The sequence below is a fragment of the Tachypleus tridentatus genome, chromosome 4 (genome assembly GCF_004210375.1).
Source record: "Tachypleus tridentatus isolate NWPU-2018 chromosome 4, ASM421037v1, whole genome shotgun sequence".
Lineage (NCBI taxonomy): Eukaryota > Metazoa > Arthropoda > Merostomata > Xiphosura > Limulidae > Tachypleus > Tachypleus tridentatus.
The window spans coordinates 92,288,167-92,313,466 of record NC_134828.1 but is presented as its reverse complement, the minus strand read 5'-3'; the positions used below and the strand labels follow the sequence as shown (position 1 = coordinate 92,313,466).

General features: G+C 32.5%; 1 protein-coding gene across 3 annotated transcripts in view; it reads left to right on the top strand.

The window, feature by feature from the left end:
* Positions 1–23,899, top strand: part of LOC143249696 (atrial natriuretic peptide receptor 1-like) — a 208,086-nt gene extending 184,187 nt beyond the window's left edge. For all 3 annotated transcript variants that reach the window (XM_076500004.1, XM_076500003.1, XM_076500005.1), the window contains 3 exons: positions 1,050–1,148; positions 16,916–17,007; positions 19,986–23,899. In XM_076500004.1, the coding sequence (XP_076356119.1) occupies positions 1,050–1,148; positions 16,916–17,007; positions 19,986–20,099 (305 nt within the window). In that variant the 3' untranslated portion in view covers positions 20,100–23,899. The remainder of the gene's footprint in view (positions 1–1,049; positions 1,149–16,915; positions 17,008–19,985) is intronic.
* Positions 23,900–25,300: the final 1,401 nt, after the last annotated feature.

The window sequence follows — 25,300 nt, the reverse complement described above, 5'->3', positions numbered from 1 at the left end:
TTCTGAGGCATATCACTGATATCAGTAGTTTAATATTGAACCATATCAGTAGTTGAATTTTTAAGCAATGTCATAGCTTTCCTTCATATGCTGTTTTAGTTTGTATTGTCAATTTGTGAAAGAATGGAAAATTCACTGACATTAAGGTACCAGTAGTATAATGACAAGATTGCATAGATGAACAACTTGAACTGTAGGTAGTCATGATTAGTCAAAAGAGTAATTTTATGTGATTTGAAAATTGTATGGAATATATGCAGCAGAGAAGTAGTTATTGGCAATGACTGTAAAACATTTAATTGGCAGCATACCAGTAGTTGATGATGATGATGTTATTGATGACAAAAAGGATAATAATGAAATGATTTGTATTTGAAATATTTACTGAGTTATTTTGGCTTTATTAACTCATATTACTAATATATTTTGATTTAGAAAAAATTAAACTGAATAAATAGCAAATAAACAATCTTAAATTTCATTTATTTACTTTTTATTTTATTTGTTAATTTTAGATATTTTGATATATCTTCTAAAAATGGAATGCAAATTAAAAGAATAAATCAATCTGCTGAAAACTGTAAATGAAAGTTATAGTTTTTATTAGTTTGATTTAGTCTTTTAATTTCCTTTTGTTATTTTATATGATATATATTGTGTACTTTTCCAACATTGCAATGTCAAAAACATAAAGAAATTATGTCCCAGATTGCACCAAATCACACCAAATAGCATCCATTTTTTAAAATTTCCCGGGGGAGCATGCACCACTCTAGTCAGGCGCGATTGCGCCGCGCTGTGGCGCCTCTGGCGCCAGGCTTTTTATCTTTTCCTCTTTTTTTCATAAATGTCATTGGCATACCTGTATTTTAATTATTATAAATATATTTAAGAGAACCGACTGTGCTCTTCTTCACGTTGTAGCTCGCAGATGAACAACTTTGACTTTGTAACATAATACTCTGTGAAACATATATTTGAATATGAATTTTCATTAAATTAGAAATCATAATAGTGAAATACTGCATATAAAATATTTGCAATTATAGGTCCGTGTGCCGCAGGTGTAGTAGGACTGAAAATGCCAAGGTATTGTTTGTTTGGAGACACGGTAAATACAGCTTCTAGGATGGAATCAACAGGCCTACGTATGTACACTATTTATCAGTTAATGTTGAAAGACATACATTAAACCCATTGTGTGGAAATTGATTAAAATTACCTGTTTATGATAGTTTAAAAATTTTGTGAGTATGGTTTGTTTTTTGTCAAGCACAACTTTCTGCTTCACGATTGGCTATCTATCCTGGGGTATCGAAACCCAAGTTATAGTACTGTTAGCCTGCAGACTTGCCCTGAACCACTGTGAAAGGTAAAGAAATTATATAAGACCTGTAAGTCTTAAAAATAGAAACATTCAAACAGATTAAAATAAGACTTTAGAAAATTTAGAATTTACCTATTACTAGTATTTAAATAGTTTTGTGAAAAAACTCCATCTGTTTATTAATATTCATACTGTTCTTTCTGTCCGTCAAAACAGATATATAAGAGTTTTATTTAGTCACATAAATTGATATTTTAAAAACATTCTGACCAAGATACTTTCAACAAGATGAAAAAATGGTGTTTTCCTTCAAATTTGGAACCCTTTTAATATATATTTTAGTAATAGTGTTTCTATTGCTTTGTATATTACATACACTGCTTGCCAAAATCTTAAGGCTAATGAACATAAAGAAAAAATATGCATTTGCGTTGTTAGACTCAACCACTTATTTGAGTAGAGCTTTGAAAGATGAAAATAAGAAAAGGGAAAATAAAAATAAAAACTTTTTTTTAGCATTTAATAGGGAAAATGTGAACACTATGAAATTAGCCTAAATACTAGCTGGTCAAAAGTTTAATACCATACCAAAAAGAAGTTCTAAACAGGATAGGAAGTGTCCAACAAGAAGTCTCAGTAGTGAGTTGCACGGCCGTCATTGCGAATAACTTCAGATATTCGCTTTGGCATGGTCGATATAAGTGTTTGCAGAAGGCTGGCTGGAATGTTATTCCAAGTGGTGAAGATGGCTTCACGAAGATTATGCACTGTTTGGAACTGACGTCCATTTCTATAGACTTCCCTTGCCATCCACTCCCAAAATTTTCAGTGGGGTTCAGTTCGGGCGAACACGCCGGACGGTCCAAAAGAATCACGTTATTCGCCATGAAAAACTCCTGTCCTACAGGCAATGTGGATTGCAGCGTTGTCCTGCTGAAAGATCCAGTCATTTCCACACAAGCGAGGGACTTCAGTCAATAAAGATGCTCTCTCCAACATGTCAGTGTAGCCATCTGCTGTTTGATTCCCCTGTATAACCTGAAGCGCCATTGTTCCATGGAAAGAGAAAGCACCTCAGATCATGATGGAACCTCCTCCACTGTGTCGTGTAGAAAATGTCTCCGGTGGGATATTCTTATCGTGCCAGTAACGTTGAAAGCCATCTGGACCATCCAGGTTAAATTTTTTCTCATCAGAGAGCAAAATCTTCATCCACTTTTCTACGTCTCATGTTTGGTACTTCTCAGCAAAGTTTAACCGAGCTGTTTTAACCGAGGTGTGAAAGGAGGCGTGACCTTTGAAGACGTTTACGGTTTTTAAAGCCTTTCTCTCGTAGATGCCGTCTTATTGTTCTTGAGCTGTATCCTGCATCCGTAAGGGTCTTAACCTGGTTCGACGATCGGCTGGTGTCTTGCCGGACGACCTGTCGAATCCTCCTGCTCAACGCCGGCGAAATTTTCTTGGGCCAACCACTTGAAATTCTCGTTCCGTACCCCTCATGGTCTTTTAAGAAATTTTCAACAGCAGTTTTACTACGCCCAATCTCACCAGCGATGGCACGTTGAGAGACTTTGCTTTTGCAGCTCGACAATTTTGCTACGTTCAAACTCTATCAACTTTTTAGCCTTTGCCATGTTTTCACCCAATATAACACAGGAGATGTCAGTGGGAGATGTTGACAACGCTAATGTTTGAACACAAATGACAAAATTTCGTTACGTGTTTACCGATTAACGCTTCGTTTCAGTATGGTCTTAAACTTTTGACCAGCTAGTATTTAGGCTAATTTCAAAGTGTTCACATTTTCCCTATTAAATGCTAAAAAAAGTTTTTTATTTTTATTTTCCCTTTTCTTATTGTCATCTTTCGAAGCTCTACTCAAATAAGTGGTTGAGTCTAACAACGCAAAATACATATTTTTTCTTTATGTTCATTAACCTTAAGATTTTGGCCAGCGCTGTATATGTGTATAAACGTATCATAATACATGGTATAATAATACATTGTTTTTTTATCTTATGCATTAGTTGAACATTTTTGTTATTAATAGTCACTTTATTAGAACATTTATTTGTTAATAATAACTGAACGAGTTAAAAATGCAACCTATAAGTATTCTGTGAAACATTTGACAATAAAGAATGCACAAAACACGTGCTTCAAAATTAAAGTACAATAAAAGGCATATTTTTGTGTATGTAAACATTATTGTTGCAAAATGTATAATATTATTTTTTTATTGAAATTAATAACTACTTTTTTGACATATTGTATCCTTTCGAATAATGATTTAGTTTGATGTTCGTAATCGATCTTTCGTTTCATGCAAGTGTTTGAAGAACGTTTTGTGAAATTTCGTGAATTTTATTAAACAGTTCATGAAATCAAAGCGACTTATAAAAACCGTGTGAAAAATTTGGAATGAAATAAGTACGTCATCTTTTTGTTTCGTTTCTGTCGTTAGATAAAATGTGGGTGGCCCGGCATGGCCATGTTGGTTAAGGTGTTCGAGTCGTGATCTGAGAGACGCGGGTTCGAATCCCCGTCGCACAAATATGCTAGCCCTTTCAGCCGTTGGGGCGTTATAATATCACGGTCAATTCCACTATTCGTTGGTAAAAGAGTTGGCGGTGGGTGGTGATGGCTAGCTGTCTTTCCTCTAGTCTTACACTACTAAATTAAGGACGGCTAGTACAGATTGCCCTCATGTAGCTTTGCGCGAAATTCAAAAACAAAATGACAGTAATTGAAATATATTCATTTGTCGTTACATAGTCCGAATTAATTGGGTTATCATTTTAACCATATATATACGAGTAACTTACTCACCTGCCAGATAATGTTTGTTTTGAATTTCGCGCAAAACTACACAAGAGTTATTTGCGTTAGCCATTCCAACTTTAGTTGTGTAAGACTAGAGGGAAGGCAGCTAGTCATCACCATCCACCGCCAACTCTTAGGCTACTCTTTTACCAACGAATAGTGGGATTAACCCTCACATTATAACGCCTCCACAGCTGAAATGGCGAGTATACTCGGTATGGTGGGGATTAGAATCCGCAACCCTCAGATTAGGTAATGTTTGTCTTATGACTAATCAATGTTGGAACTCGCGACTGAATTAAAACACTTTATTTTTAAGCGTTTCAGGTGGACATTATGCGTGCCTTAGAGTAGTGCTGGGTTAATAAACAGCCAGTAAATGGACACAAAAAATGTTTCTTCTTTTGCTAATATGTCCGATGATGAAAGCGTTTATTTTACTTTTGCCCAAAACTTTAAGTTTAACACTCACTGACTGCATTCAGCATTTTCACCCAGCTTCCAAATACGCTTACAAATGGCCCCCCAGTTGCTCAGCGTATGTCTGCGGACTTACAACGCTAAAAACAGGGTTTCGATACCCGTGATGGGCGGAGCACAGATAGCCCATCGTGTGGCTTTTTGCTTAATTCAAAATAACAACACTTACAATGTTTCAGACATATTTCTTCTTTACTTTACAATAACATCGACAAATAGAGGACTTTGGTAAAACCTCACTGCACTGCAGGGTCGCTATCTTACTTAGATTACCATTCTTTTTACCACCTTGGAAATAAATAACATCGTCTCTAAAGGAGAGAATTTCTTAAACCACTACCTCACTAGAACAGACTAAGGTCTGAACAATATAGCTAATGAAATGGCAGCTTTGACACGATTAACATTACCCACCTACTTTTCTGTAAAAGAAAAAAAAATAAACCTAACTGAACTCTTGTCACATTAATATCTCCCAATTTGAAAAGGACCGTAATAGATAGGATACTAAGAAATTATAATATATTAACAATTATCACGTTATTATTGCCACATTCATTACGAGCCGAGCGCAATTCAATATTTATTGTGCTCCAATGAGTATCCAAAGTTCCGTGGCTCCAGCAACAATCAAAAAGTTGTACTCTGCACTTTCGGACCTTGGGCGCATTGCTTCAGTGATGATCAAATACCATTACACGATTACAGTAACTCACCAGTTGCGAATGAGTGTTGTTATTAACCATCTGCTTTGCCTCTATTCAATCATTTCAAAATAATAGATTTTTAGCACAGATAGCTTTGGAATAGCCTTGCACTAAAATAAACAATGTATTCAATACGCCATCTTGGACCTCCATGGATACAGTCTAAATCTTAAGTACAAATTATAATAAATGTAAGTGAAATAAATTGAAATTAGAAAAAATGTTTCGTATTGTACTGTAATTCAATCACATTTTCCATGTTCTAGACTTCCTTTTACATGTTGTCATTTTTCTCGTACGTGCAATTTATTTTTGAGTTTGTCCGCGAAAGAAATCACCATTACAACCCCCTAACTGTTATCTAATTGCGTTATAATTGTAAAATAGTGACACACAAACGTTTTATTACACATTTTCAAATATATTCGTGATGACGACAAACCCACTTGAAGAGAAATGTATTCTCAAGATGGCTGGTATGGGTATTAAAACTTTAATTAAAATAAAATGGATAACAACGTTTCGACCTTCTTAGGTCATCTTCAGGCTAGCAAAGTGAGTTTGCAATCTCTGTCTATTAACCTGAAGATGACCTAAGAAGGTCGAAACGGTGTTCTCCACTTAATTTTAATTAAAGTTTTAATACCCATACTAGCCATCTTGAGAATACATTTCAAATATATACTCTATTGCATGAAATATTTGATAACTTTATTCTGCTACAAATACCTAATTAATAATCGTTACATTATTGAAGTAAAAATACCTTTATTAATCAGTATCTTGTATTAATACAGGAAATTAAAAAACTGTACACGTACATACGTGCTCTAAATTTGTAATAGAAAAGTTCCATTTATTTAACTTTTTTTTCTGTTTACCAGTTATGGTTTACGGGTATTGCGTTTATTTTTGACAAATCAACTGTGCTATTGGTTAAACTAATGGAATTATCTTAAGTTCTCATCAGAAAAAAAATCGCTTAATTATATGAATGTAATTTCTTAGTGAACTAAAGTATTTACTATTCTGATTAATTTTAGTTGGTATGTCAGATTTCAGACTTTTAAATTAATTGGCTATAAGCTACTTTTTTGTTATTAAGGATGGCTATATAAGACCGAAACTTTATAAAAAAAAAATGAAAATACGCCATCAATTCTATTGTTTTTCATCGTTTTACTGCTCTTCGATTAAACAAATTAAAATAGCAAAGTTCAATCCAAAATTAAAATGTGGCTCAATTGTGCCAGATGGCGCACAATAAGACAACATTTCTCACGAGACTAACGGGAACGTCCGTGTGATAAAAACTGTTACACTTACGTAAACATTATTCAAACATCAATATTATATCTGATACCACCTACACATTCCATATCAGCTTGTTGTAAATATGTAAACATTATAACATCAATACGATATCGGATATTAATTACGTATTCCATATCAGACAATATTCACGCGTTTTACATTATTTACTGCGTACAATGCATCACAGATAAAGACTACATTAAGAAGACATTAGGCCAAATTTCCTTCTACTCTAGAAGCCAAAATAGTGTTAAAAACAACATATAAAATTTGCCAACACAAAAGCACCGTAGTACAGAATAAATCACGAAACTTTTAAACATTGGATCATATTTCAGAAAAATCTTTAAATATAAGTGCATACTATAACCTTTAAACATATTGATGTGCCACTATTAACATCGTATCATCTCTCAGTATACCTGTAAACATTATAAATGTTTACTATAACCTGAAAGCATACTAAAGTGTTACTATTAACATCGTATCATCTCCCAGTGTACCTGTAAACACTAAATGTTTACTATAACCTGAAAGCATACTAAAGTGTTACTATTAACATCGTATCATCTCCCAGTATACCTGTAAACACTATAAATGTTTACTATAACCTGTAAGCATACTAAAGTGTTACTATTAACATCGTATCATCTCCCAGTATACCTGTAAACACTCTAAATGTTTACTATAACCTGAAAGCATACTAAAGTGTTACTATTAACATCGTATCATCTCCCAGTATACCTGTAAACATTCTAAATGTTTACTATAACCTGTAAACATACTAAAGTGTTACTATTAACATCGTATCATCTCCCAGTATACCTGTAAACACTCTAAATGTTTACTATAACCTGTAAGCATACTAAAGTATCATCTCCCAGTTACTATAAATGTAATAACCTGTATACTAAAATGTTACTATTAACATCGTCATCCCCGAGTATACCTGTAAACACTCTAAATGTTTACTATAACCTGTAAGCATACTAAAGTGTTACTATTAACATCGTATCATCTCCCAGTGTACCTGTAAACACTCTAAATGTTTACTATAACCTGTAAGCATACTAAAATGTTACTATTAACATCGTATCATCTCCCATGTACCTGTAAACCCTAGTGTTTACTATAACCTGTAAGCATACTAAAGTGTTACTATTAACATCGTATCATCTCCCAGTGTACCTGTAAACACTCTAAATGTTTACTATAACCTGTAAGCATACTAAAGTGTTACTATTAACATCGTATCATCTCCCAGTGTACCTGTAAACACTCTAAATGTTTACTATAACCTGTAAGCATACTAAAGTGTTACTATTAACATCGTATCATCTCCCAGTGTACCTGTAAACACTCTAAATGTTTACTATAACCTGTAAGCATACTAAAGTGTTACTATTAACATCGTATCATCTCCCAGTATAGCTGTAAACATTTTAAATGTTTACTATAACCTGTAAGCATACTAAAGTGTTACTATTAACATCGTATCATCTCCCAGTGTACCTGTAAACACTCTAAATGTTTACTATAACCTGTAAGCATACTAAAGTGTTACTATTAACATCGTATCATCTCCCAGTGTACCTGTAAACACTCTAAATGTTTACTATAACCTGTAAGCATATTAAAGTGTTACTATTAACATCGTATCATCTCCCAGTGTACCTGTAAACACTCTAAATGTTTACTATAACCTGTAAACATACTAAAGTGTTACTATTAACATCGCACCACGTTCCACAAAGCCTGTAAACATAGTAAAGTGTTTACGATAAATAGTTTACACCAAATATTTTAAAATTTTCATTTCTTAGAAATGTAAAAACTTGTACGAATGAAATGTGGTCTTAAAAAAAAACTACATATGAAGAGAAAGTAAGTATAGTTCTACTAAAGTAAAACACATACAGTTATGATGAAGAGAAAGGATAGAGATGTTATGATGAAGAGAAAGGATAGAGATGATGTGATGAATAGGGAGGACAGATATGTTATGATGAAGAGAAAGGATAGAGATGATGTGATGAATAGGGAGGACAGATATGTTATGATGAAGAGAAAGGATAGAGATGATGTGATGAATAAGGAAGGAACAAATATATTATAAATGAAAGAAAAATAGAATAATGATGAATAAGAACAAATATATTATAATATGAAAGAAAAGAATAGAATGATGTGAAATAAGAAATGAAAAAGAAATAATGAAATGAAAATAAAGATAAAATATATTATAATGAAAAGAAGATATAATGTAATGAAACAAAGACAAATATATTATAATGAAAAAAATGAATAAAGATATGATAAATAAAGGAAGAAGACAAATATATTATGATGAAAAGAAGGAATATAATGATAATGAAAATAAAATAAGAGAACAATATATATTATAATGAAAAAACAAAGAATAAAATACCATGAATAATGTAAAGAGGAACAAATATATTATAATGAAAAGAAAGATAAATGTAGGAGAAAGGAAGAACAAATATATTATAATGAAAGAAAAAATAAAAATATATAATGTAATGGAAATAAGGGAAGAACAAATATATTATAATGAAAAGAATAGAAGAAAGAATAATGTAATGAATAAGAAGGAACAAATATATTATAATGAAAAGAATAAAATAATGTAATGAAATAGGATAATATTAAAAAGAATAAAGATAATCGTAGGAAGGAACAAATATATTATAATGAAAAAAATAAAATGATAATGTGGATGAAAATATATTATAATGAAAAGAATAAAGATAATGTATGAAATAAGAAACAAATATACAAATATATTATAATGAAAAAAAAAGAATAAAATAATGTATATGAAATAAGAGGATAATGATAATGAAATAAAATAATGTAAATAAGAAAAAATATATTATAATGAAAGAATAGAATAAAGATAATGCTTATAAAATAACAAATATATTATAATGAAAAAAAAGAATAAACACAATAATGTAATAATGAAATAAAAGAACAAATATATTATGAAAAGAATAAAGATGATCATAATGAAATAATGAAGGAAGAAACAAATATAATAAATAATGAAAAAGAATAAATAATGTATATGAGATAAAGAACAAATATATTATAATGAAAGAAAAGAAAATGTAATGAAAGGAACAAATATATTATAATGAAAAATAAAATAATAAAGAAAGGAAGAATAAGATGAAAAGAATAAAGATAATGAACAAATATATTATAATGAAAAGAAAAGAATAATAAGATATATTAAAATAAAGAATGATGACAAGAATATATTATAATGAAAATAAAAGACAAATATATTAAATGAAAATAAATATGCAATGAAAAAAAAGAATAAATGATGAAAGAAAAGGATAATAGAATGAAATGAAAGGATACAAATATATTATAATGATATGATGAAAAAGAAAAAGGATAGAGATGATGTGATGAATAGGGAGGACAGATATGTTATGATGAAGAGAAAGGATAGAGATGATGTGATGAATAGGGAGGATAGATATCTTATGATGAAAAAAAAGGGCAGAGATGATGTGATGAATAGAAGTAATAGATATGATGAAGAGAAAAAATAGACATGATAAGAAGAATATAAGGAATAGATATGATGAAGAGAAAGGACAGAGATGATGTGATGAATAGGGAAGATAGACATGATGTGATAAATAGAAGGAATAGATATTATGTGATGAATAGGAAGGAGGTTATTTGATTTTGATTGTTATACAAATAATTTTTATGTGCTTTATACATATATTACATTTCTTTCAGTCAAATTTTACATTTATCTAAAAGTAATATGCAGGAGAAAATGCTAAATATAGTAACAATTTTAACTGATTTAGCACACCTTTCACCAACAGAATGTGTGTGAGATAAGCCTATTACAAGTTGAATGTACGATTTCAGTTTCTACAGGTCTAACAGAAGTGTTGGTGAAAGAGTCGTCAAACTGAATTACTTCATAGAACCTAAACACAATTCAAATATTGCTTGGGTTTGTGGTTCATACATTTATGAGAACTGAATTCAACAGAGTACTATCATATTTACCATTTTACTTTCTAAAAAAATGTAATGTAGTTTAATCTCGGTGTTGTTTTATTTCTACGTACAGATAATTCTATTTCATAGCTAATGTTGTATTCGTACTTAAGAATTCAGTAGCCTACTAGGGTAAAAGCCCGGCATGGCTAGGTGGGTTAGGGCGTTCGACTCGCAATCTAAGGGTCGCTGGTTCAAATCCCCGTCACACCAAAAGTGCTCGCCCTCCGTGGAGGCGTTATAATGTGACGGTCAATCCCACTATTCGTTGGTAAAAGAGTAGCCCAAGAGTTGGCGGTTGGTGGTGATGACTACGTACCTTCCCTCTAGTTTTACATTACTAAATTAAGGACAGCTAGCGCAGATAGCCCTTGAGTAGCTTTGCGCGAAATTCAAAAACAAACAAAAACTAAAGTAAAAATAATGAGTGGTGTACAAAAACACTACATCTTAAACGACAGAGCATGTGTATTTTTTTCTTTCAAACACTTTAATGTTAACTTCTGCATACTCTGCATCAAAACGCGTATTAGTTCTTCCTTATATTTCGTTTTACCTTGACTTTATTTCACTATAAAACATAGTTCCCTTCTGAACTAATTCTACACCACAGTAACTCTTTTCAGTCTATTCGTGAAGTTAATGATCAGACAGAAAGTGTTTTCTTAGCACAGGCTCTACAAATCATATAAACAGCTCATATAAACAGTTCCTCGTGTTCTGTAAACATTATGAGAACAGACTGTACGATTTTCATTCAATTGTACCGAGATCAAAGTAACTAAGCTATCATTTCTATGTAACTTACGACTATCGTATCATAAAACGATGATACACATAATCTCTCATACTTATAAGAATCTTTAAAAGATAAACTGTTTGTAACCTTTCGATAAATAACCTTATAATTTACTTCTTTGTAGAATGTCGAATCGAAATACATTTATTCCACATTTCCAAAACACAATATCGTAAAACATTTCCTGATATCTTATAGAAGCCCACAACGTCTTTAAATGGGTTTTTAATTGCACAAAACTAAGTTGTTTCTATAAACATTGAACAGGTCTTGTAGTTAAATATCCCAAACACAAACTATTGATTTATTTCCAATTAACTTATGAAATTACTTGTCCCTCTTTTCAGTTCCTTTCGCATTTGAAACTAAAATAAAAATCACTTTCAGAAAATTTCAGTAAAATCCTAACCTGTTTTTATCCTTGCAGAATTTTATCTGGTTCATATGAATTGTTTGTTTGTTTTGAATTTCGCACAAAGCTACTAGAGGGAAGGCAGCTAGTCATCACCACCCACTGCCAACTCTTGGGCTACTCTTTTGCCAACGAATAGTGGGATTGACCGTCACATTATAACGCCCCCATGGCTGGGAGAGTGAGCATGTTTGGCGTGATGGGGATGCGAACCCGCGACCCTCAGATTACGAATCGCACGCCTTAACACTCTTAACCATGCCGGGCCTAGGTTCATATGTAACAAAATGGTAATGGGATTCCAATGCTAATTTTAACTTTGTAGTAATAACAGTAACCGCGAATTGCTAAACATTCACGGTAGCTTTCATGCTCTTGACTTCAAGTTTCCTTATTCTGTCATTTCCACGCACGGCATTTAAGCTACACTTTGTTGAGGCATTATGTATTAGATTAATATATCATGGTCTGTGTGAAAAAAACCTCACGTAGACGTAACTTTATTCAATAAAATTGCGCTTAATATAAACAATAAAGCGTAGTAATGATATTTATAATCATTTAAAGAATATCAAACATTTATGAGTGTTCAGTGTGTGACATGTTTTTACTGGTTGACATAAACTCACAAAAAAACCGAAGAGTAAAAGCAGTAGTAAAAAAATAGCTAAACAGTGTCTATAGCAGTTTATGAAATGAATCAAAGCTACGTTGTTGTAAAGTTCTAATGACGACAAATGTAGCTAAATAAACTGCTCAAACAAATTAAAGAAACAAATACGTTTTCTTATATAATTTACCTCAGTGTTTCAAATATGATAATATTTTTATTGTTTAGGTAATTTGCCTCATTTCAGTTCCATCTGTATCCATTTTTTAATGTCTGATGAACGGTAAAACTTGGAGAAATAAAATTTTTAAAAATGACCAATATCACCAAAATTGATATCCCATATGAAACAATACTTTAAACAGCTTACATGCATTTATTCAAGAAATGTTTGAAACAATCAATATCTACTGTAACCTCCATGGTCTGACACTCTCTTCACACCTATTTGGCACACTTCAAATCAATCTATCGATGTTATCTTGGGGTATGGCAGCCCACTCGTCTACCAGGGCTTGTCGGAGTTCCTGTACATTCTGAGGAGGGTGCTGGTGTTCACAAACACGATGCGTCAACATATCCCAACAATGTTCAATCGGATTTAAATTTGGAGATCTGGCGGGCTACTCAAAAGTCTCTATTCCTTCCTCGTCAAGGAAGTCCATACACAGTCTAACGACGTGGGCTTGCGCATTAACCTGCATGAGAATGAACCCATCTCCGACAGCACCGGCAAAACGCCTCACAACGGGTTTCAGAATTTTGTCTCTATATCGTCGCGCGTTCAGAGCACCCCTGTCGAGTATGTGTAAATCCGTGCGGCCACCCAAGCATTACAGAACCTCCTCCATAAGCATCGAGTTGCACAATGTTACAGGCTAAAAATCGCTCTTTTCGGCGTCTCCACACTTTCATACTTCTATCATCACGAGACACAGTGAACCTACTTTCGTCTGTCTACAGCATGGTGGTCCATTGACGAAATTCCCAGTCCAGGTACTGACGAGCAAACTTCAACCTGACTGCACAGTTTGCTCTCTCAGGGTAACACCTCTTGCAGGCCGTCTGGCCCTAAGGCATCCTTCGTGTAGACGATTGTGAATTGTTTGGGTCGACACATGGGTTCTAGTGGAATGCTGAAGGTCATTTCGCAGTGACCGAGCCGTAGCTAACCTGTCCCACAGAGCGGTAGTCATGTTATAGCGGTCCTCTCTGGCTGTTGTTGACCTGGACTCCTGGTAGCATCGCCAAAGTCGATTAATGACGTTTGGTGACACACCGACGCGCTGTGCTTCCTCCTTTGGATATAACCATCCTCCAGCATCTGGACTGCACTGGCCACCTCGTTCTCTGTCAGATGGCGCCTGACTGCTTGGGTACACAAGATGAAGGTACACACTGACAAAAAGATCCATGTTGGTGCTTGTTTGGAGAATTAATGAGGAATGCATAGTTTTACGTAACAACCTTATATAGGGTACCTTGAGTTGTATTCTCACGTAACAACCTTATATAGGTGGCCTTGAGTTGTATTCTCACGTAACAACCTTATATAGGGTACCTTGAGTTGTATTCTCACGTAACAACCTTATATAGGGGGCCTTGAGTTGTATTCTCACGTAACAACCTTATATAGGTACCTTGAGTTGTATTCTCACGTAACAATCTTATATGGGGTACCTTGAGTTGTATTCTCCTTGAGTGAGGTGAGTTTCGTTTAAGTTGCTTCAAACTTCACTCGCAACCTTAAAATATACACTTGTAGGCGAATGAATGTGTTTTCATACATAAATTTAGTTATGACAAACATATACTGAAATATGTACTTGTTCCTGTAATTTTTAGCAGTACATAAGGAAACGTCTAAATGCGTGTTTACAAAGTGAAAAGCATATGGTTTTGAATGAATTGCACGTGCTCATTTTGGACACAAATAACTCGAGGAAGCCCAAAACAATTCTATATACAGGAACTTTAATTTTTTTTTAAGGAAACAATATGCTGGTTAAGTTGAAATCGGCGCAAGTCGTCAAGTGATTACAACGACAATGTGCCATCATGTATCATAGTCGCAGTTAAGATGATACTGAATATTAAAAACCAATATGGAATCCGAACTGTTCGGACAAAGGCATTTCTAACGTTATGAGATTTTTAGCATTTGATCGAGAAATTTGCAAGTAAAGTTCCAGACAGACAAACATAAGTACATTATTTATATAGACTTGAATAGAAAATCTCTTCCTCAATCAAAAGAGAAGTTAATTTTGAGGCAGAAGGACAAGAAATAAGAAATTCCGTTGTGGATATTTTACATAAACTACACGAAATTATGAAACCTGCTCTATTCAAATATGCAGTTTATGCAATGATAACTTATTTTATTCAAGATATGTGAACTCTCAGAGTGTCTCACACCTTAGTAGAAGGTTCATATTCGTTATCTCTTCTCAGACAAAGCTATGCAATTTTTCTTCATTGTGTGCTTTAGGTTAGAGACTTTTTCATAATTTTTTTTTCTGATCTGGTAGAAGGATACTCATACTAAAGCTACTGTTTTTGTCAACACTAAACCTATTATTGAGTGCATCTTTGAGTTTGACAGATGGACTTGTCTGAAAAAAATAACTGTCAAAACTTCCATCGCGATGTCATATATAGCAGCTGCACAGGTTTCAATTCGAATGTCTCGGAACTTTGCACATGAAAGTAATCGAGAGAACAATAGCAAAGAGTAACAAAGATTCATTCACGGTCAGCCGGAGGTATCTACTGAAGATATTGAACAGCAGAAGCAACGAGAGGAGACATAGAACAACACTCACCTAATGGACCCGCCAGTTACACAACAAAAGACGAAAGGATTGGACGTAAAAACGTCCGGGGTTTATACGGTTTTGATGGAACTTTTTCAAGGTGTAACGTATGTTCGATATTTTTCCGATATGGAAACTTTAAAATGTAATCGTCATATCTCAAATACTTATTACATTTCCACTGAATAATGTTACTGCCGTACAATCCTTTACATACTCATGTAGAGTACGTTAGGTTAAAACGTTTTTTTTTTTTCCAAATGCAAAATAACAGTTGATGTGACAAAAACGAAAGACAGTCCTTGTATTAAAGCTACATTTGGATATTACTTGACTTAACTTAAGTGTTATAATACTATGAGACATTGATCGCTTTTGGAAATGGAAACATACATTTCTGACGCAAAATATTCAAACACTTAAATGATAAAACTGTGTTCAGATTAGTAATTTATAATTTCCAAAACACGAGTATCTCCTATACTCAGTAGCATTAGTAAATAAGGGGATATGGATCCACATGGAACGCCATGTTCATCCAGAAAGAAACTTGAAGTAGATCACACTTAAATCTTGTTGCAGGTGACAATCTACGAACACAAAACTTTGTGACGTAATTCGTTCAAATGTCTCACCAACAGTATACAACATGATCTACGAACACAAAAATTAGTGATATAATCCATCCAAATGTCCCACCAACAGTATACAACGTGATCAAAATTCACATGTACACAAATAATTTCCATAACACATCAGTTAAGCTTCTGTATACCTCAACAAGATAGACAGTAAAACAGATATTCATTCTTTTCATACGAATACATCTCTGGTGCTCCAATACTCAAATGTCTCATAGAAAGTGTGCATGGAAGAGTGATGTGCTTTGGATATAATATCTTTACGACGGAACCTTTTATAATAAAAACTATGCTACAGGATTATTGTCAAAATGGACAAATCTGTTTGAATATGATGTACTCGAGTTTTGTATAAAGATGGTTGATTTGATAGTATATTCCAAGAATTTAAGAGCGAAAGAGAAGAATCATCCACACCATATCCAGAGCTGACAAGGCTTTCCACCTAATCCCATGGCACATCTGGCTAGCTAGTATGTTATATGTTTATTAGAAATTGAGAATCGATTTCTATTGTCAATTTGCATGAAGAATACCTGTTGTGGTTGGAACTGTATTACGTTTGTGAAGCGTAATTTTTGTCATCAGTATTGAGAATAGAAAGTTAAAGCTAATGGCATTAGAAGGTGTGTGTGTATAATCTTATAGCAAAGCCACATTGGGCTTTCTGCTGAGTCCACTGTGGGGAATCGAACCCCTGATTTTAGCGTCGTATATCCGTAAACTTACCGCTGTACCAGCAGGGAACCGTTAGAAGGTGCTCAGATAATTTTACAATGTATCATTGAGCTCCATGGATCCCAAATTATAAACGTATAAATTTGTTTGTAAAGAGGTGTTAAGGCTATTGGACGAAAAGATAAATATAACTTTTCGCTTTTACGACCACGTTCTTTTTTTAAAAAAATATAGTATCAAACTCCATTTCAGCTTTGAAGATTCACGTGAGTTCTCAGACTAAAGAAATACTGAATAACTTTGGATCGTTTCGCTTGGAACTTCGTGGAGAAGTGGAAATGAAGGTATGCTAAGCATATAGTGAGCCACCTGGTGTGTCGATTAACATCAAATATTTATTTCTATTGTTTTAAAAAAAAACTACGATTATAATATTTTGTTTGTTAATTCGTTTGTTTTTAACATTCATCAATTAATTAACCTTGCTTAGAGTATTTTGCTTTTTTGGATCTGTCCATTATAATAGTTTTTGGATTGTGTTATGAGCCGATTATCTTCGAAGCTATTTTGGCGTGATAATATTTTAATGACTTATATATTTAATTAAAACATTTTTTGTTTTTCAAAAACATCGTATTTTAATTGGATATCACAAGCTTCTTACACTATTTTAAGATGACAAAAATTTCGTGTCGAAATGTTTGTGCTGTAAAAGTTAGAAGACACTGAGTGATGCGAATGACGTAGCTTCACTTTTTTACTGCCAGTTCCTGAACTTACTATATCACAGCGCGATCTACAAGTTCTGTAATTTATTAATTTTTCACATCCAATATAGTTTCTTTTTCGTCTTAAATTTTTACTTGCTATGAAATCCTAGATTTTGATTTGTATCAAGGGTTTTCAAAGCAAAGTTTTTTGAACGGATTTTGGATTTGTTACGATGTCAACAGGCTTGCATTCATACATTACATGCGATGCCTGTAGCACATTAATATAATTTTTCACTTTAAAACAGTTTTTCATTCAAAGTTTGAATTTTAACATATTATATAATGAATTTATGAATTGGAGACGTTCACGGTTTACCATTTTAACCCCCGATAGAAAACATTGACGTTCTGAACGCTAAAGCATCACAGTAAATAGTAATGTTTGCGTGACAAATTTTGTACTTGTAGGTTTGTTAAGTTCATTCAATGGATAAACATTGAACATCACCACTCCTTTAATATATTTCAACTCAGCTTAGAATTTATCAAAATTTTGCGACAGTTTTTAAGTACACTACAGCTTGTCAAAATTTTTCTTTGTGCTTGCATAATAAAACTCAGCCTTCACAATACAACCTTATTTCTGTAAGTTCACTGAAACATATAAAATACTGTTTATTCAGGTATACTGTGTATATAAAACATTGTTTATTCAGGTTTACTACATATAAAACATCGTTTATTCAGATTGAATCTACATAAAACATTGTTTATTCAGATTGACTCTACATAAAGCATTGTTTATTCAGGTTTACTACATTTAAAACATCGTTTATTCAGATTGACTCTACATAAAGCATTGTTTATTCAGGATTACTACATATAAAACATCGTTTATTCATTGACTTTTGTTTATTCAGATTGTTTACAGATTGACCCTACATAAAACATTGTTCATTAAGATTGACTCTACATAAAGCATTGTTTATTCAAGATTACTGTGTATATAAAACATTGTTTATTCAGATTGAATCTACATAAAACATCGTTTATTCAGATTGACGCTACATAAAACATTGTTTATTCAGATTGACTCCACATAAAACATTGTTTATTCAGGTTTACTACATATAAAATATCGTTTATTCAGATTGACTCTACATAAAACATTGTTTATTCAGGATTACTACATATAAAACATTGTTTATTCAGGTTTACTACACATAAAATATCGTTTATTCAGATTGACTCTACATAAACCATTGTTTATTCAGGTTTACTACATATAAAACATTGTTTATTCAGATTGACTCTACATAAAGCATTGTTTATTCAGGATTACTACATATAAAACATCGTTTATTCAGATTGAATCTACATAAAGCATTGTTTATTCAGATTGACTCCACATAAAACATTGTTTATTCAGGTTTACTATATATAAAACATCGTTTATTCAGATTGACTCTACATAAAACATTCTTTATCCAGATTGACTCTACATAAAACATTGTTTATTCAGGTTTAGTACATATAAAACATCGTTTATTCAGATTGACTCTACATAAAACATTGTTTATTCAGATTTACTACATATAAAATATCGTTTATTCAGGTTTACTGTGTATAAAACATTGTTTATTCAGGCTTACTGTGTATAAAACATTGTTTATTCAGGTTTACTGTCTATAAAACATTGTTTATTTAGGTTTACTCTACATAAAACATTGTTTATTCAAGTTTACTGTGTATAAAACATTGTTTATTCAGGTTTACTCTACATAAAACATTGTTTATTCAGGTTTACTGTGTATAAAACATTGTTTATTCAGGTTTACTGTGTATAAAACATTGTTTATTCAGGTTTACTGTGTATAAAACATTGTTTATTCAGGTTTACTCTACATAAAACATTGTTTATTCAGGTTTACTCTATATAGTGGTTATAATATTTATGTGTTCTTGGTTAATTATAATATTAAAAAATGCATCTTGAGGTAATTTTTTTTTCTACAATCAATGCAATGCAATTCTTTTGTGTCCTTTATTAGTGTAATTAACAAATAAATTACAAACAGAACAAGTATCATCAACATAACGTTTATTATAAAATGTTTGAAGTGAATAGACTTTGTGTGTGTCTTTTGTTGTTGTTGTGTTTCATAAGAGTTTGGTAAGGTTAACTTTTAATGGTTTCGCTCCGAAAGATTGGAAGTTGAGAATCACTAGAGTAATAACTCCTCAAAATCAATTATTTTTCAACAAGTACTATGTAAATAGCTAAAAATTCGTGTTTTAAATAAAAAAATTATTAATTATTTAATAATACGCTGTGTTCGAAAGATAAGAGATTTAAAATGGTTAAACCACATTACATAGTTTCTTAAACAATATGATTTCTTGCTATTAATTTTACAGATCTGGTTACAGGTACTTTGCAATTAAAAGAAATTATATTTTCTTAATGTTTTAATTGGCTAGCAAATTATTAAAGTTATTTTCAGAAAAGGTGAATATTGAACAATGTCATATGTATTTTTTAAAATAAGCACTGAATTCTATTTAATATATATTAGGTTTTAAGTAATACGTATTTCGTGTCTCAACAGGGAAAAGGAAAGGTTACCACTTACTGGCTTTTAGAAGAAGAAAATACAGCTAATTCTGCTGAACAAACAACAGTGCCAAACAGTAAAGACAACAAACAATATTCTAAAACTTAAGTCTCATAAATCACACTTAAAACTTAATATTTTTACTTAAACTTGAATATGTAACCAGACGTTTAAAACTTCGTTTGAACAAGCTTTATTCCGTTAGTGAGTTACAAGAAAAAAAACAACAACATCGTAAACTAGTTATTTATGGTTAAATATTAAATTATTAATAAATGTGTGATCAAATAACTTTTAAGGGAAACTTATATACCATTCATGTGTAGTCATATAAAGCCCGATAAAACTACATTTCGGTAAAACAGAAGAACACTAGCGTTGTATTAATTTACATGCGATGTTCGTCTTTTACCTAAATAAGTTGTTTTGGTAAAATAATATTATTAATTTATTTTTGTTTGTTTCGATAACGGTAATACAATTTAACAAAAGTAAGACTTTTTGTCTGAGGTTTTGTTTACGTAATTGTTTCGGATACATAATTTCTTTAAAAAACAATGATTCTACAAGTCTGCTGTTAACCTGCGCGTGAACTAAACAATATAAATTAATACCAAAGACATCTTATTGATTAACAGTAACCCAGCATGTTATTTAACAGCGAGTTAGTGCTAACTGGGCACTGAATCAGTCAATTTCTTCATGCAGTCGTTAGTAGAAACAAATTGTTCAGAAACTAGGTTACAAGTGCTTTCGTATAAATGATCAATATTTTCTGTTTCGATGATATAATGTACAAGTAACGATACAGAGAATTATATTAACCACAATCTTACTAAATTTGATCCTAGAAATACATTCATTATGGTATTTCTTCAAGCTGTGTACTTATTAAAACTCGTTGATTTATAATTGTATGTGTTAGTGGTTAGTGAAGATTACTAAATCTTAAGTTATCCTGTATAGTGTTATAAATCAGAGAAGCTGGTTTACTTTATAGAATGTTATATTTTTAAGTAAACAAAATGTCGTCAATATTCTCGACGTTCTTTCATGTTTTTAAGTAATAAAATTCAAATAAAATCTAGAAATATTTCATGTTTCAAACATCGTCTATTTTATGCGCGTGCCTAGTACATTAAAGGAAATGTATTATTTCTCAAGTATAAATTCGAAATGTTTTTCTCTTTAAGACACCCTTACGTTACAATTAATATTCAAATAATATCATATTTTACTTCAATGATAAATATAAAGTATTATTGAAATGTTTGTTTGTTGTTAAACGCAAAGCTATACGTTCAGTTTGTGCGCTGTCTTCACCGAGGGGCAGTGGCGGATTTAAGGTTGTATGGGCCCAGGGGCTAATAGTGTTTCTGGGCTCTGCATCCAATGTAATTCTACATATATATAGAATAAAATTATCAATGGACCCCCAGTAAGACCATGGGACCTGGGGCTGAGCCCCCTCTAGATCCTACCTAATTACGCCTCTACCGAGGGAGATCAAGCCTTATTCTTAGAATTATAAACTCCTAAACTTACCCCCCAGTACCAGTGAGGAACTCCACAACAAATAAAATAGTTCATCTTCATCATAAACTGTTATACACACACACACATATACATAAATAAGATGACAACATATGGTATTATTTTCTGTAGGATTTACTAATATCAATCACACATGATAAAATTCATTTTTCGTCAAAATTCAAATATTCGACCTTTTTTTTTTTTGTAAAGATCTATTTCTATAAAACTAACTTTCAAATTTCTTTCGGGAACACGTGGCATCAATGTAATTACTGCAATTATAGAGTTTACAGTATTTAAATTAACGTTCAGGAAAGCATTTGTTTTATTTTGAAGAGAAAATGTATTGATATGTTTTACGATTTTGATAAAGCAGTCTAAGATGTTCTTATCATTTCCGAAAATTCATTAAAGTTTCATGACTTTGATACATATATATAATCTTATAATAAATCGTGTATTGCTATTCGGAGTCCATAAAATATGTCGAATGGGAAAGGTGGCGGGTTTGTTTGTTTTTTTAATTTCGCGCAAAGCTACTCGAGGGCTATCTGCGCTAGCCGTCCCTAATTTAGTAGTGTAAGACTAGAGGGAATGTACTTAGTCATCACCACCCACCGCCTACTCTTGGGCTACTCTTTTACCAACGAATAGTGGGATTGATTGTACCATTATAACACCCCTACGGCTGAGACGGCGGGCAGATTTCGAGTCGAACTTGGCCATGCCGAGCCATGGGAAAATATGCGGACTTATACTTCTAGAAACCGGGTTTCGATTCCTGTGGTAAGACAGTACAGTAGCCCATTATGTAACTTTGTACATCAAACAGACAAATTAAAAAAAAAAATCCTGTTTTAAAATACCTCAGATCATATACTCATTCAAACAAGTCCATGCGACATCTTAATTTCAACATTCAAGATAGGTGGGAAAATGTATTTACACTTTATTTCACATATAGTGCTTCTCAGTGAATACAAAACTAATTATTGAAAATGTCACATTTGAAGAACAATCGTATGTACTTTCTTAAAACAAAGAATGTGTCTGTGTGTACATTCTGCAACGTTACAAAATGGGTTACCTGCAATCTGTCTACACGGCGAATCTAACGTACTGCTGGTTAGCTGGGGGACCTAAACGAAGATAATTATATATAGTATATCAGTTTTCCTTCCATATATGTTCTATTGAGTCGATAAGTAGATAATTAGATATTGAATTTATTTCCTGTGGCATTAGTTCTTAAATATACAATGCTGATAGGCGAAATTAAACGGTATAAGAAAAACCTGTTTATATATACCAGAAACTATAACTGAATCAGCTATAAAATGTTAACTTTAAAAAAGGAAGAGCGTATTATATGTAGGTAAATATTAACGATACTACAACTTACCTTCTTGTGTAGGTACGACACGCCCCCCCCGCTAGTACAGTGGTATGTCCACGGATTTATAACGCCAAAATCAGAGGTTCGATTCCCCTCGGTGGGCTCAGCAGATAGCCCGATGTGGCTTTACTATAAGAAAGCACAAACACAATTACGAAATGCTTTAAGCTCCACGTTAACGTTTGTTATTAACGGTATTTTTACAGAACCGAAATTCTGAACACAGATACCTCTGTTATTTGATATTGGTCATATTCTAATAATTAATTTTCCCTTAGTTATTGTTTATAGAATTGTAGATGAGCGAACTTTAGAATTATCCACAAATTCAGGACAGGAGATTATGCTATTGTTAAACAATTTTGAATGGAAAAAAAAATATTGAAATATGTCACACATGTTTGAACTGCGCTTCTTATAGAGATAATTCTGAGAGCTAGATAAATGTAAATTAATAATTGTAATAAATTCTTTGAATCTATAGAACGGAAGCTATTTTTCAGTCTTCCCAAATTACAGTTTCCTCATTGAAAACCAACATTTATTTTCTTCAAAGTGTTTGTGCACGTGTGCATATTAAAACACACATATACACTTATGTTCACACCATACACATAGTCTTCGTGATGTAAAGCGAAACTGTTAAAAACATATGCAACATAAAAACTGCATTTTCACGTTTACTTACATTCATAAACAGAAGTCAACCCAGAATTTTGTATATATTTTCCTTGAGTATGATATTAAATTGCCTCAATGTTTAAAATATTCGCAAATTTTGAATTGTCTTAATATTTTTGTAAAGTATATGTTATATGCAATCTAATTTATGTTCAGTTTATTTTGAAGACAGTTTCCTTAAATGTTCCTTGATCACTCAATCTCTTAAGTTGTTGACTTAACGTTTCAACCGTTAGAGCTTTGTGTATTGTTGACATCAAGGTATTGCCAAAATAAAACGACTCATTGTTGTGACGTATATTATTTTTTATATTATTGGAAACGCTTTCAATCCATATTACTAATTAATTTTGAACACAACTTATTTAAAACTAACAAAACTTAAAGTATCATGAATAAACACAATTTAATTAGTTTAATAAATCAAATATATTAAACTTAATCTTACTTAATATAGTACAGTTTTAAAGAAGTGACCAAGTAAGGGTTAAACGTTACCAACAGTAATCGCTACATACGATACTAAATACTTAGCGGTTTGTTCGTTTTCAAGTTAAACACAAAGCTACACAATGGGCTATCTGTGCTCTGACCTCCATGGGTATTGAAACACGATTTTTAGCGTTGCACGTCCGCATATATGCCGCTGTGCCACTAGAGGGCGCCAGTAAGTGAAATATTCTTAGTTATCAGGGCACACTTTTCAAAGGTTCACAAATATATAATGATTAAATGAACACAAGTGTAGCGGAAGAGAAAGTGAAATCCCTAATTTTCCCTAAAGCCATTACTTACTTAACTTACAACCCACTTACGTTACAGCTTAAATATATTTTTAAAAAATATAATTCTTTGTTTGTGCTTGTTACTTTCAATTATAATGAATAACTATAATTTTCAGTTATAATGCATAACGAATTTTGTAACATCATTCCAAACTTCATTAATAAGATTATTATACAAGAGACAATTTAAAACAAGTAAAAACTGAAACATTAGAAGTCCCTGCAGTTTTATTTGTACAACATAAAGAAAAATACTTATTTCTTATTGATTAAGCTGCTTTTACCTGACATAAAAATTTAACAACAAAATATTTCACATCATCGTAATTAGAATTAACAGTGGCTTTTTTATTGATGTATTTTTATTGAACGACAACTTTTAATCTCTCCCCACCTCCCTCAGAGGCTAAGAGGCCCTGGCATGACCAAGTGGTTAAGGCACTCGACTCGCAATCCGAGGGTCGTGGGTTGGAATCCCCGTCACACCAAACATGCTTGCCCTTTTAGCCGTGGGGCTGTCATAATATTACGGTCAATCCCACTATTCGTTGGTAAAAGAGTTGGCGGTGGGTGATGATGACTAGCTGCCTTCCCTCTAGTCTTACACTACAAAATTAGGGACGGCTGACGCAGATAGCCCTCATGTAGCTTTGCGCAAAATTCAAAAACAAAAAATAGTGGTTAAGCAGCAAGTCTGAAGACGTATAACTCTAAAAATCGGTTTTCGATATTGGCGGTGGAGTCAGAACAAATAACCCATTGTGTAGTTTTTTTGGTTAACAATAAACAAACAAACAACAACCTTTCGTTTAAACTTTTAGTATCTTGTGTTGTACTTTCTGTCACTTTATACATCCAGAGGCACACTGTCCTTAAAGCTACAAATACAAAATATCTGTAGTTCACCCACC